A 15212-nucleotide genomic window follows, 5' to 3' on the forward strand; every position below is an offset into this window, starting at 1 on the left:
GGCGGAGCTCGTAGGGATAGTTTTTTGTGGAGTCATGTGATCCATCAATCACCCCCTTTAGATTGGTTACATGCTGCCAGCACCGCCTCTTTCATGTGAACGTATGAGCAAACTCTGGGTTAACTTAGTGAGTTGGTAACCAGCCTCGTGTGACTGCTTATCCTGCTCATCACATGTTGGTTTGTACAACCTGACTGTAATAATGAAAACAGTCTGTTCTTCACTGGGATTCCCTTTTGTCCAGTTTGGGTTTTGAGTCCATTTTATTATTGTGTGACATTTAGAGGAGGACGGTAAACCTGTCCTGGTCGAGGAGGAGAGATTGCTGTTGTTCTCTGCAGTGGTTTAAGGATTCAAACGACAAACTCTGTAACATGAGTTCACTAAATGAAGCCCCTCACTGTAGTTTATTTTATTTCTGTAAAGTTGCATTATGATCCTCCTAAAAACTTGATTCTGTTCGGATGTAGATCCAAGTGACAGACTCACCTCCGTCCCCTCAAACAGATCCCTCAGTCATGGACGTGTTCGTACAGCAGCTACTTTCAGCTGCTCCCTCATCACAAGACGCTATCACAGCACACTGCTCTGCATGTTTTACACCAAATGCAACACAAAGGCGATTATTGTCACCACTGAACATGTTAACCTCTACACTATGGAGCCATAAACATCTGTTCTTACACTATAGTATGCTTTCATTATGTAACCCGGGTTAAAAAGATGCATAAATAGTAAAAGATAAGTGAAGTCTGAGAATATAAATATCAAAGAGTAAAGTTCATTTATTTAAATTTTCTTGTTTATTAAAAAGATCAAAGTTCATGTCAACTGATTAAAAACATGTTTGCATTGTTTAAAATACGTTATCTTTCTTTTCTTGTGAGTTGTTTGTGAGAACTGTAATTTCCTACGGGGATAAGGTCTGTGAAGGTAACACAGGGTGGAGAAGGAAAAAGAGAAAAAAGAGAGCGCGAGGAGAGAGGGCAGTGGTGCGTGAGTTACACGGAGCATCCGGAGAAGTTAGCTTGTTTTTATGTAGTATCAGTGAGTGTGTTTCGACTTTTCAGAAAGATAAGTCACAGTGTCGGTAAGTTAGTGACATGACACGTAAAGTTTCGGCGTGAAGCTGCTGGACTGTGTGTTTTGTTTACTGCGGCCGTGCACGCATTAAGTTAAAGCGAGGCTAACTCAGCCGTTAGCTAATAAGGACTACTGTAGCTGCCGTTTTGCTAAAGTTGTGGGAGTAACAAGCTGCAGAGGATCGTTACCGAACTGGATAACGACGGACACACCCCGGATAGTCACTCTGAGTGCCCGCGTCACTCAGAGTACCTCTGGCAACGTGGGAAGCTAAAACAGGAAGCTTGTGGAGCACGTGGAGATCACAGACCTTCCTCATCTTTGTGCTACTGCATTCAGAGCGGAGTGTTTCTGAAGGAGCTGAAGACAACTTGTTGCCTGGATTAATCTGGTGGGAAGTGCACGTTTCACAAGGTACTGAGTTTATTTATTGATTTATTGCTTGTTGAGTGAAGAACTTCCGGTTGGGAGATCGTTTTGGATTTATACTGGAGCATTTGACTATGTGCACGTTAGCATATGCTACTTCCGGTGCGGAAACTCCTGTGGGGAGCTTTGTTTCCGGTGTCCTATTCGCGCCTGGTTTACGGTCCAAAACAAGTTAAGCAAATGAATGAATCAAGCGGCGATTTACATTTCTATAGATGTCTCGGGCATTTACCCAATATATCTGTAAATGATGTTCATCGACTTGTCGATATTTTTCCCCGCGCCTCAGAGCAAAAGAGAAAAGGGATTCAAATGTTATATTTCTCAGCTGTTCCTCGTTTATCGCGGGTGTTATGTTCTAAAAATAACCAGCGATAGGTGAAATCAAGTAGCCAGTTTTATTTTTTGACGGTGCAAAACGTTTGGTGGACATCGTGGACATACAGCACTGCACTTCAGAGTCACACTGCTAGCATCGATGCAGCGATTCTGTACAGGAGAGACGTCACGGAGGAGATCGTCTGCAGCGATCAGGACACAATGTGACATAAAAAGAAAAGCATGCAAACTTGCATTAAAAAATCCACGAAACAGCGAGGTGAAAGGTGAACCGCGTTATAGCGAGGGACCGCTGTAATTTTGAAGGTAAGTCACAACATACCCTTCGTACATACTAATGTATAGAAACCGTTACCAGCAATCATTCATTTTTGTGTGGCTTTTTTCACGGTTTGTTGACATGCTGTGTAGGTGTGTACTTGACTAGCTGATATCAACATAACGGGAAACATCTGGTTTGACTACTGTTCACCTGTAGTGTGAATGCTGAACATCTGCCTGTTTAAATCATGAGACCAGTCACTATACAGAGATGTGCTTCTGAATGTGGACGATGTGTCTTCTGCTGCAGTTCTGCTTGTGTTGAGTGATGTAAACAACTGATCGATCTAAACTCTTTAAACGTCAAAATTGATCATTAGATTTTTTATCACACACAGTGGTGAGTGTTCCCACCTTCTGCTCTTTGTAACTTAACGCCATCTTTCCGTTTTCGAGTTGTGGACATGATTTTGAGTATATCTTCGCAGTAGCGATTGACCGCAAAGTAAAGCTACCGGAAATGTACAACCCCACATCCGGTCTCAAACCAGGAAGTTAGCATTTTCTCGTGCACAGGGTCAATACAGGCCTGCAACGTAGGGTTTATCTCTGCCGGCTTTAGGTTTAGTTTGGGACCATAATTGTTTTATCACTGGTGGTTTACACTGTATCTGTGGAGATTCTGTGTACAGTGGGTAAATTGCTGTGTGTGTTTTTGGTTTGCCTGAATACTGAAATCTGCCATTTTATTATTTTGTTTTCATTGTTTGGTAAATTAAAGGAGGGTTGCAATGCTCTACTTTACATGGTGTATGACATGATTTACTGCACTATAGACACTAGTGTTCATTTTCGCGTGTAGTGCTACTGTTAAGGAATAAGCTTCATTGATCCCAGAAACAAAAGAGAAGTTAATTTAAGAATATCGTACGAGAGTGCACTAGGAAAAGAACCCAGGGCCCATTTATTACTGGTGTCAAGCCAGCCTCCACTTTGTTTTACGTTCCCTGTGTATTCAAAGTATTATGGCAAAAGATGTGGAAACATGATTTCAAAATAAAATCTCCTGAAGCATGATTTCAAAATGAAGGCCAACTTCCAGTAAATTAAGAGCACATTCACAAATATCAATTAGTCTTGTTTGCACACTCTAATGTTGGATACAAATGACATACCCTAGTATTCTAGTAGCAACATGTCAATATTAAAGCCACCTCCGTTTGGATTTCAAAGTAAAAGCCCTCTGAATGTTTATTTTTAAACTACTCTTTTAATTAATTCAGAATGGAAAACTCACGTTTCCACAGACTTGTTGCAGTCTATATTGACAGTATACAACCCCATAGTGATTCCATGTCAATATTAATCATTCTTGTTTTGCCCTTCAAAATTCTGTCTTTCAAATTGACCATATATCAGTGTGCGTTTACAATGACTTCAGAAAGCTCTAAAATGGAAAATTGCTTTTTCCACATAATAATTACTTTCTGTATTGACAGCATTCCATCCCACAGTGATACCATGTTGATCTCAAGTCATTCTGATTTTGCCTTTCAAAATAAGAGCCCTTTCAAATTGCTCATACGGGAAATAATCTTTCAATGAATTCTGATTTCTCTAAAAAGAAAAATTCTTGTTTCCATTGCATAAATTCACTTAAGATCAAGACTATGCAACCCCACAATTATACAATATCAATATCAAGTCAGTCTGATTTTGCGTTTCAAATTAATGGCCCGTTGAAATTGCCCATTTAAGACCTACCTTTCAGTGATTTCAAAATGCTCTAAAAAGAAAAAATTCTGTTTCCACAAGATAATTCCACTTTAGATCAACAGTATACCACCCCACAGTGATACCATATCAAAATCAAGTCAGTCTGATTTTGCCTTCCAAAATAAAAGCCCTTTCAAATTGAGCATATATGACCTACTCTTTTAACGGTTTCAAAATGCTCTTAAACAGAATTTTGCTGTTTCCACAAGATGAATCCATGTTAGATCAACAGTATACAGCTCCACAGTGATACCATATCAAAATCAAGTCATTCTGATTTTGCCTTCCAAAGTAAAAGCCTTTTCAAATTGTCCATAATTCACCTACCTTTCAGTGATTTCAAAATGCTCTAAAAAAAATAATTTCGGTTTCCACCTTAGAATTATTCTGAAATGTTTTTTTATTCTTTCTGTTACTCACATGTATGTTTTGATGTGCAATGGTGTTAGTTTGAATGACATCTCCAAGGCCCTTTAATTTATAATTGTCTTTTTTGTTTTTTGTTTTTACTTTGTTTGTCAAGTATTCACCACATTTAAAACCCACAAAAAAAAGACAATAGTTAACTTTAAAATTAGTACAGAGGTGGAGAATAAACTCAGCCGTGGTGTCTTTTGTCTTATGCAGTCAGAGAGATTATTGAATGTTTGGGTGGATGTATTTTCCTCTGTGGTGGGTTACGATGTGCGCCCCCCACCCCAAGCTCCGTGGGGCTTGGTGGTGGTGCTAATGTAGGCCCCCGTCCGGATGGGCCTTTGTGGCTTCCAGGGGTGCCTACTTGGGTCAGTGGGGGACCTGGCCCCACGAGAGAGTACTTTGCCTTCACTTCCCTCCCCTCCTCATCCCCACTCCATCACACCGCCACACATGCAGGGCTTTGGCGTACAGTTGTTTCACTGAGGTGGGTGTGAGACATTCCTGCTGTGTCCCCTTCCGACCACCTGTACCTCAATTTTATTCCACAACCTATACATCAACATCACTTGTGCTGGGCATGCTGAATGGCGTCCAAGGGATGGTCTGTGTATTCAACCTCTCCTAAGTTGCCGGTGCCCACGTCTCAATTTTAAATACATGTAGATGATAATGTTTCTCGGCAGGGGCCGTGCTGACACCAATATTTATTATCTACTGTTACTTATACTTATCTAGGTTGTGGCTGTGATACTTGCTGTTGTGTACTGTGTTATATTTTTGCTTGTTTTCTTTTCTGTTTTTTTCTTCCAGTAGGTAATCCAATGGAATTTACTGTCTTGTGTCACCGTCCCTCATCCCCTCTGTTTTTTCCCCTCTTTTGAACATCTCTTGTCTAAGTCTTAATATTTCCTATCAACCAATTATGTGTATTCCTTTGATAATAACTGCAAATTTAAATTTTACAATAAAATGATTGAATAAATAAAGATATTTTAAAACTTCAATCAAGTGGAGCAATATTGCAAAGCCATAATGGTCCACTTGAAAAAAAAACAAAATCTGTTGGAGAGCCTATACCGCCCACTACTGGACGTTACAATTAAACTGTCACGGTCTGCCGGGGCAAGCCGTGTGATAGTTATTTAGGACCCAGAAGCAGCAGCTCAGGTGCAGATGAGTATTTATTCACAAAAGGAAAATACAACCGCAATGGCGCGGGTGAAGCTGTAACAGAAAGCCTAAACTGTGCAAACTAACAAAACAAACCAGAAACGTGGAAGCAGGGAAGTCCGGGGAAAAACACACAGAGAGACGGATGGAGAGACGCAGGGAGACCGAGGGGAAACAACACAGACGAACCAGCAACGACTATGACAGAAGACACGACTTAAAAACACTCAGAGAACACAGGGAGATTACACACAGGTGGGGGACACAGCTGGGAGTAATAAACGTGACGAGACTAGGGAGGCAAACTGAAAACACTTACATAAGACGCAGACCTTCACAATAAAACAGGAAAAACACACAAAAAACAACGTACTAGGAAACGTGGACTTAGCACAGTAATAGATGGCAGAACAGAATACACTAAACAGGAGGAACAGAACCAAAATCACTAATAGAAAACACAAAATGCTGGGTCAAAAGGACCCAGGATCATGACATAAACAGGCGAGCTTGGAGTGTCTGACTCTGTCGACATTTCAAAAACTAGAGGTGAAAACATGTCATTTTGAACATAAAAGTCTTGTGCAGAAAAAATGCTGAAGAAGGAGAAGGGGTGAGTTCCTTTTTTTAAGTATAAACTTTAAATAGTAACTTTTAAAATTTGCTAACAAAGTAGTTCATCTCCAATTACATGTAATTGAATAATCAAGTCTTGTAGCCTAGCCTAAGATATTAGCCAGGTTATTTCTGATTGTAAAAATGTCTTTTTTCTTATGTGTAACACGTAAAATTACATTTATGTCACCATATTATTACTGGGGTTTTTTCGATAACAGGCTTCGCTATGAGCAAAAACAAAAAAAGATTTGCGCACAGGACTCAGGCAAAGTTGTAGCACACGGCAGAAATTAATTAACACGTGTTCTATAACAGGCACATCTGTAGCTAACAGGCAATGGCTTTTTAACATCAAGTGCTGCACATTTTCTTCAGGGGCATTGTATTTCACAAAAACATGTTCAAATAGTACTTGAATAGAAACAAAGTTTTGTAATTAGTGGCACCGATTTAAAATTGTTCTCAATTCATTGAGAATATTATACATATTCTTTATAAAATGTTATGATTTCATATTCATCAATGATATAAATGCCACTGTAATGTTTTCTGTTTTACACTTAGAGTCTACCGCTTCTGCTTATTTGGGGTATGTATTTTTTTCTTCTTTTCTTTCATATACATTTTCCAGGAAAAATAAAACTGAAAATGCTATATCTTCTGTTTTAGAACAAAAAGAAAATGATTACAATCAATGAAATTATTGAAACTGTGGAACAGCTGAAAAAACATGGCATGCAACTGGAGGACCATGCACTTCATAAAGAAGGCCCCTGGGGTCAAGTTTGCCTGACACTTGGTATTCAGAATAATAAAAATAACCGCTACAGAATTTGTGATGCATTTCGTCAGGTTAGTTCTTTTCACTTAATTTTTTAAAAAACATATTGTATTAAATTATTTAGTTAAAATCAAATTCATTAAAAATTGTCACCGGACATCTCCTCGCAGGTGGAAGGACAGTTGTCTCCTGAGCAGGTCAGTCATTAAAAATGCTTTCAAATAAGTTATGATTGGTGCTAGGATCATTGTTTAAATGACCACTTTATATTACATAAAAAATATTTTTAAAAACACAATATACAATTAAAAAAGAATTTTATCAAATGTTGTAACATAGAATGAAATTTATATTTCATGACACTTCTCAACATGAATTTTTGCTATATATTCTGACATTAGAAACACTGGTTGTTAATATACTTAAAATACACAAGTATTTCAAGTATATTTACTGATATTATAGTAGTTATGTAACATGGACAAAACGTTTTCTCACAAAATACATTTTTCCTCTTTTTTAGCCTAACAGCAACTCATCTGATGATGGATTCATAAGAATCAGGGTCCCACTTGAACAGACTTTTTTTTTCTTGAAAAGGAAAGAATGGACTAATATAAAAAATAAGAGATCCCAAAGAGGATACAAGGGACTACAGTGGACAGATCAGATTTCAGACGGAATACGGACAGTGTTTCCATATTGTTCCTTTGCCTTCAAAAGGCACAGAGTCAAGGCTTTGGACTCAGTAAGAAAGGGCCCTTTCTTCTGGTGTCTGGGTTACTGCAGTTTTGAGGACTGTCCAGTCACTGTAGATAATGAAGACGATCTAAAGGCAAAAGTCAATTTTCAAGGTCTCGAGTGTGTGCACAACCACTATGAACTAAGAAGAAGGCCAGTAAGAGCTCATAAGAGAGATAAAATTGGCCATGAATTGGAAAACCAATTACCTAGAGCCATGTATCTGGAAAAAATGAGCAAAATGGATGATGATGTTGTGCAATCGGGGTGTAGAGATGAAGTTCCAACTCCTCAAGTGTTGAGAAACATAGCCTTGGAAATCCGAAAGAAAAGTCGTCTTCATCATAATGAGATTATGAGTCTCCAGTTAATGGTGGCAAACAAGAAGAACAACCCAGAGGATGTATTGCAGAAAGTGATGTTACATCCAAAAGGTGTTTTTTTTTTTTTTTTTTTTTTTTTTTTTAATGGTCTTCCACGAGCATTGAGATTTTCCAGAGCTGCTGTCGGGAGGACATAGTTTATTTGGATGCTACAGGAAGTATCATGAAAAAAAGAAAGTGTTCGCCTCCTTTCTATGTTTACGAACTTGTAGTAAGAAATCCACGGAAAACATCCTCTCCCCTACCAGTGGCTACATATTTAACATGTGACCATACCACTGCCTCAGTCACATATTTTTTGGAAGCATTTCTGACTGATGTTGCAAAGGCCTTTGGGTGCAAAGCCATGCGTTCACCTTTAATGCTTATGTGTGATGGATCTATGGTCCTAATGCAAGCTATCTGTTTAGCTTTTGCAAAAAAAAATCTGTCTGACACAATAAATCATTATTATAACATCGCTTCGGGGAAAGGAAACAAGGAAAACTTCGAGGTTCCAATTCTTCACAGATGCCTTAGTCATGTTATGAAGAATGCCAAGGAGATCTGTAAAAAGTAGTAAGTGTAGTCCTTTTAATACAGTATTCACTTGTTTGTTTTTTATTGTGACATGTGACATGGCATTTCATTTTTCAATTTGGGAAAACATTATTACTGTTTTGGAAACACTTAAAGATAATTTCTTCTTAAACTGCAGTGCACCAAAGAACTACCATCTTGCAATGCACACTGTTGGAGTCTTCACTACTGCAACATCCTTAAAAGACCTCACTGACATGGTTCGAAGTGCTGCAGTTGTTTTTGGGAGTCCTTGTAGTGGTGAGAATGTCGAAAAACATTTTCACAACCTGCAGTTATGGATGCAGAAAGCCAATGTTGATGTTGATGGCAATGCCAGAAACTCAAAAGCTGATGAGGACCTGAAGGTAAACTGAAGTCAATTTTTATTATTTATCTAAAGGCTAAACTTTTGCCTCTTATACATCTTTTTAAATACTTTGGAATAGCATAATAATCACAAGTAATTTTAAATGTTTTATACAACATAATGTTGGGTTTTTAGATTAAAGATATGAAAGATGAGTGCACACAATGTTCAAATCACATAATTATTCTGTTTTGTCTGTTGGCTAGGGAGTCAAGGGAAACAACCTGTTTGGGAGACATTTTAAGGAGCTCATTTCCAACACATCATTGGAGATGGATGGTGAGGCAAACCCTTACTACAGCAAGGGGCTCATGGAGCACATCAGCAAATATCTTCTTCCTTTTTCTGGATTATGGTCTGCAATAATGTTAGGTAAGCCATTTTAAAGTAGACAAGTAATTAGTTTATAAAATGAAATTACACACATCAATATTATTCTAATCTTCAAAATCCAAAGGTGACCTTGGAAGACATGGCACTGGGAAAATGTATGAGCAGTACCACAACAAATACAATGCCTTAAGAAAGATCAAGAGACAAGTAAGACACATGATTTTTAGTATATATACATATTTGTGTGGTGTGATTGAGAAACGACGGGTCCAGAGGAGTCATCTGTATTGCAGATCATACAACACTGCACACAACAACAATGTGTATCTTTAAAAAAAAATCACATTTAATGATTTCTTAATTTGATTTTTCAGAATATTACTGAGAGTAATAAAACGCAGGGATAATGGAGAAGAGCCAGTGGGATCTGAAACATATCCGTCTACGTTCGGGAAGGCTCACCAGGCTGGATGACTTTGTTGTCCAGTATCAAATCAGTCACACAGCGCTGCTGAAGGAGTACGAAGGCTCAAAAAGAATGCTTCAAAGAAAGGTTTGCAGAATGACTGGCTGATGTCCATCAATGCTTTGCCGTTTCAAAATGGAACATTAAAAAGAAGTCTTCTTGATGTGGTGGGATATTGAGGTGCCCCACATTGTGATTTTATAGCTTGGTGGCACTGGTGTGTCTTACTGGACATTTTTGTGTGTTTTGCTTTATTGTAAATTAAGGAAAATGTTGTCACAGCATTTCACTTGTAATTCCTAAACAGTGTTCAATGATTCCTATATTTTGTTCAGAAATTTAGAGTGGATGAAGGAAAATGGAAGGAACGTCGCCAAAAAAAGAAGGGGAGATATGTAACAGTACTCCGCAAGCCATTTCCTTTTAGGAGATCTTCAAAGACGGTATAAAATGTTGCGCAAATTTATCGTTCATTTATAAAGACAAATATTTTGCATAACATTTTTTGTATTTCTTGTACACAATATTTATATAGGTTGCTTCCTCTATGGCCCCGAGTTCCCCTGTGCAGACTGGTAGAGTTGAGGATGTTACCTTGGAAACTCCAGAATTTCAGGTAGGATTGACAACTGCTAACATAAAGGATTCATCAAAGTAATAGTAATGCCTTCTTTTTCCATAGAAGATCCTTTCCATGACACAGTAATCAGTCATGGACACGTGTATGAAGGGCAAATCTTATTTATTTACATGTTGATATTCATGTTCAATTCATTCGATGTGAACATCCAGGATTTTGGTTGACTAGTTGTAACCTTAACCTAAGTGGGAGGCACCAAAATTCAAAATGATTGCAGTGATTACATGGTCAATTTTTGGAATAACAAAATAAATAAATATGTTTTCCTCAGTAGAAACTGAATGGGAACAAGCATTCAGGAACATAGTTAGAGTATGGGAAAAGTAACTTTGCAAGTGTTGCCATTACAGCTTTGAGTTTATATAGTTACCAATGCTCAAGGGTGGCTTTAGCTCAGGTGGTAGAGCAGGTCATCTACTGATTTGAAGGTTGGTGATTCGATTACTGGCTTCTCCTAGTCTGCATACCAAATATCCAAGATACTAACCATAAATTGCTCTCCAGTGCATCCATCGATTGTGTGTGAATGTTAGAACACACTTAGAAAAATCTGCTTGGGTGAATGCACAAGTTGTGTAAAGCGCTTTGAGTGCTCAGAAGAGTAGAAAAGCGCTTTATAAGAACCAGTTCATTTACCATTCAAGACATGGAGTGATACATTTTGAATGAATTTTCCAAAGACATATTGTTAATAACAGTCCATAAACCTGTGTTAGAAATAACAAAACCATGTTCAATAGCTGGTCAGATCTTATGTTAAGTGTGTTTTCCTTTAATGAGGAGGTCCTGTCTTTGTGGAAGAAAAGAGACACAGAGGTTGTGGTTTCTGTGCTTCCCTCAACAAACCATGGTACGTCCATAATTATCCGCCACAGTGATCTGCCAACCCTTCGACCACACCTGTGGCTAACAGGCGAGGTATATCAATGATTAATTTAAGCACTCATAACCACAATAATTAGACTGTGTAATGTAATTCAATTAAAAGGACATTATCATGAAATTATTTATCATTAACATAATTTAAAGTCTATAAATTACATAGCTTTGTGTTTATGCAAATTCTTTACGTAGGTAATTGAAGGGCTGTTTCATTGTCTGGCAAAAAAGGAGCAAAAGGGGATCTACATTATGAACCATTACACAGCGGGCTTGATTCTCTTTGGTGATCGGACACAGCTTTCTCGCCAAAGCTTGGGGAACGTAAGATGATTGTCCAATGTCCATATAATTATGTTCAAATACATTTAGAAAGAATTACTGATTGAATGCTAACAGAATTCCACAAACTGTAAGAAATACATAAATGTTTTCTGACAGGTAAACTTCGATCGGTACCATTGTCACGTTTGTTAACATTAAAAATGTACACTGGAAGTTTCTGGTAAGCAACAAGATTATAACTTTAAAGTCTGTGTATTTTTTTAATGACGATATATTAATATTGTTTTAATGATTTATCTTTGCTACAGTTCATCAATGCAGTGAATCACACTGTTTATCTCCTTGATCCTGCCCCAAGTTCATCAGAGGAGGAAGACTCTAAACTCGCTGCACGTAAATTCAGGTATTTAGGCTTTAACACATTTTGTTCTATGCAAATAGGCTTTACAAGTTAGTTTACTACAACTGCATTTTTGTAGAAGCTTGTTGTACCTGGCCCCACAATGCGTGTTTCTCTGTTGGCATCCTCTTGGCCAGGTCTCATTTGCAAAATAAATCAGTACGGTTAAATCAAAATTATCAGGTGAACAAATTATTTAGACAATAATTCTGATGCAAAAGAGCCAAACGGGACAGGCCAAAGAATAAATAAATAAAAAATAAATAAAATTCTGTATAATTCTGTAAAATATCTTTTTTTTAAATTAGGAAATACGACATATACCAAATTGTATTCTGCTTTGTAATAATGTGCAGTGATTACTTAAAAATGAGGAGAACCCGCCACGCAAAAACAGAATGGGTGGACATTAAATGGAAGGGAGGTGTCTTGACCCATCCAGTGCAGAAGGATGGCTTCAGCTGTGGATGGTAAGTGATGATAATATACATTTGTATATAATTTCTTACTTGTTTGCCATCATGCCATGGTCAGAAGAATATCCACATCCAGAACAGTAGCTGTAATAGATATGAATACATCTAATTCTAAATTTCACAGTATACTGCACAAATTAAGTATATGGTTAATACTTTGGTGCCCTAAGTCATGCAGATTTTGTGACATACTCTTTTTAGGATGTGCAAATATTAAGGCTGCACAGCGATTGCAGATAGTACTTATACTTATACTTTAAAGAGAATAAACACAGGATTCAAGTGTAGGCTTGAAATACTGCTTGGAATGGACGGTCTGAATATATATGAAAGCCTATATCGGAACAGATTTGTGACACTGTTAAAGTCTAAAAATCTTTATTACTGAAGCTCATCAGGGAAACACAAAGACTTCAGACCCTCCCACTGTCTGCACAGAGATCTGCCACAGAGAGTGGTGTTATTCCACAGATCTGATTGGTCAGTAGGTGGTGAGTTCATACCTGCTGATCTGCTGAGGTCTGACCCAGTGAACTCTGGGTCACATTTGACTGAATGTTTAGAGATTTTCATTGTTTTTCAAAGGTCTCACAGAGGACACAGACTGGGCTGGTGTTTGATTTTCCTAAAAGCTGTTTCATTCATTTCTTTTCCTTACTTTGATTCACCAGAGAGGAGATGAGTTTGTAAGAGCGTAGAAGCTCCAGCAGCATTTATAGTCTAAACACAGCTGTTTTATTCTGTTTGACACAAAGACTGAAACATTTCACAAAGAGTTCAGAGCGACTTCAGAGTTCTTTCTAAAGAGATGAGGATGCAGAGCTGTCTGTACCTGGTCTGTGTCCAGAGGAATGTGTTTGTAATAATGAACAAACTGCAAGTACTCAGCTTCATACTTTAGAAGGCCTCAGTGATGTGGACTCTTCAGCTGATCTGTCCACGAGGAGGAGGAGACGATCTTAGAGGAGAAACAGCTACGATGGTCACACAGATTCAGCCTCACTCTGAGAAAACCAACAGACCGACAGCAGCAACTACACCTGCTCCATCAGTGATGGGAGAGCAAAGAACGACAAGCGTTCATTTACAGGTCAAAGGTCAGCAACAAACCCCAGCACCTGCTGTAGATACTGATGTCAGTACTGTAGGCAAAGGTCAGAGGTCAAACTGAAGGGAAGATTTCCTAAATAGACTCACAGTGACATGTAGCTCAGAGCTAACGTCAGTGGAAACAGGATGTCTCTGCTACGACAGCTGCAGTGGAGGGTTCCACTCACAACATCTACACACTGTGCACAGTGGAGAACAGCTGGACGCACACAGATGTGCAGCAGTGTGTGTTCCTGCTGGCAGACAGCTGTGAACAACAACATGAATCTGTCTGTGAGAGTCCAGTCACAGGTTGAGCTTCAGTGTGAGACTCTCTCCTTCCTCCTGGGTGATAAGAAGACGGTTTCATCTGGGAACGACCTCGGGCAGCACTGCTGCGTTATCTTGTTGAGATGTTGGGAAGGCCTCCAAACATGATCCACCCACGAGGCCGAAGAGCACGAAGGGGAAGGAAACGTTTATCAAAGCAGAAAAACAAAACGCCATCCTGAGAGTGCAGCCATAACTCTCCCTGTGTGAGAAGATCCTGCTCAGCTGTTGCTTAGCAGCCGTGTTTACTCTGGCATGGAAACCAGAAACTGGCCTGTGAGCTGGACTCTGACAAACAGCAGCGTCACCATCAGGTTTCCATAGTGCAGCAGAAGCACAACACCTAAAGTCTACCTGGAGGTGGTGCAGATTGTTTCTGTTGTTCAGCACGTGAGCTGGAAGTGTGGTAACTTTAACCTCAAGCATCAGTTGAGTCAGAGCAGCTGTGCCTCCTCCTCCATGCCCATCAGGAAACAGAATGCAGATCTGTCTTCCTGTCCTTCAGACAACTCTCCTCTGTTTGGCGTCCTATACTATATGTGCTGTTTGCTTTATCTCTTTAAGGAAGGATGAAAGAAATAAAAAAGAAACTTTTTCTCATGATGGGTTAGCTGTGGAAATATCCACCAGTTACACTCCAGTGGATGCTCAGAAAACAGCTGAGGGTTATTATCCACCAGCCTTCTTCTAGTAGCTGACCTGCTGCTGAAATCTTGAAAATCTCATTTGCACAAAATTGTCTGTCATCTATGATCCAATCAGCTTCAGTTTCTTCTGTCGTGTGACATCATCGAACCTGACAAATCTCAAGATCTGATGACAATAAACATGAAACTGATTAAGAGTTAGTGTGAAATATTTAGAAACTTTGTGACAGGACAGAGAAACTATTTTACGCTGATTATTGTTGCAGAAGTGTCCTTCACTGAGTATCCAAGCAGTCACAATAAGGGAGATATGTGTCCATGTTTGTGTCCTCGCTTCACGCCTCCACACAGATAAAGACCTGATTATAGTTTCCAGTCTGCTGGGCTCCAGGTGACATAGGCTCCATTAACAGAGTGAGAGGGTCTCTGCAGACACCCACAGGCTCAGCGTCATGACCACACTCGCCCTTAATGCTGCTCACATGTGCAAAAGCTGTTTCTTCATCCTGCAGCTCCAAAGAGCTTTGCACAGCGCAGCCGAAACCAGCAGCAGGTAGTTATTCAGTCTTATATTGAAATCATCACCTGGTGTTTAATTTTTATTATTATGGTTAAATAACAGAATTCTTCTTAAATTATTACATTTGTACACATCTGTGGAAATGTCTCTGGACTCTCCTCAGCAGTAGATTTACAGCTTTAAACAGAGAAACATTTATTTCCCCAGAGATTGTTCAAATA

The 15212-nt window shown here is 38.9% G+C and overlaps 2 protein-coding genes across 3 annotated transcripts in view; one reads left to right on the plus strand and one right to left on the minus strand.

Moving 5' to 3' along the window:
- LOC102789482 (methylglutaconyl-CoA hydratase, mitochondrial-like) overlaps positions 1-15212 on the minus strand; it is a 674272-nt gene that overhangs the window by 548597 nt on the left and 110463 nt on the right. The window lies entirely within an intron of this gene.
- On the plus strand, positions 8092-12073 carry LOC148103191 (uncharacterized). 2 transcript variants are annotated; one of them, XM_087838553.1, is made up of 10 exons: positions 8098-8556; positions 8696-8924; positions 9133-9298; positions 9384-9466; positions 9634-9812; positions 10061-10168; positions 10261-10341; positions 11146-11283; positions 11440-11568; positions 11838-12073. In XM_087838553.1, the coding sequence occupies exons 5-10, from the start codon at positions 9666-9668 to the stop codon at positions 11982-11984; spliced, it is 750 nt and encodes a 249-aa protein (XP_087694679.1). In that variant the 5' UTR covers positions 8098-8556; positions 8696-8924; positions 9133-9298; positions 9384-9466; positions 9634-9665; the 3' UTR covers positions 11985-12073. The 2 variants fall into 2 exon arrangements, with proteins under 2 accessions (XP_087694678.1, XP_087694679.1); XM_087838552.1 differs by lacking the exons at positions 10061-10168; positions 10261-10341; positions 11146-11283; positions 11440-11568; positions 11838-12073 and having other exon boundaries at positions 8092-8556; positions 9634-9676.

The sequence above is a fragment of the Neolamprologus brichardi genome, chromosome 3 (assembly GCF_056152115.1).
Source record: "Neolamprologus brichardi isolate AB-2024 chromosome 3, ASM5615211v1, whole genome shotgun sequence".
Classification (NCBI taxonomy): Eukaryota; Metazoa; Chordata; class Actinopteri; order Cichliformes; family Cichlidae; genus Neolamprologus; species Neolamprologus brichardi.

Excerpts from the sequence above, each read along its gene's own strand:
- LOC148103191 (XM_087838552.1), top strand. The coding sequence starts at position 8,162 with ATGAAAAAAAGAAAGTGTTCGCCTCCTTTCTATGTTTACGAACTTGTA. Across the intron at positions 8,925-9,132 it reads AAGCTGATGAGGACCTGAAG|GGAGTCAAGGGAAACAACCT; the intron begins GTAAACTGAAGT and ends TCTGTTGGCTAG. Across the intron at positions 9,299-9,383 it reads ATGGTCTGCAATAATGTTAG|GTGACCTTGGAAGACATGGC; the intron begins GTAAGCCATTTT and ends CAAAATCCAAAG.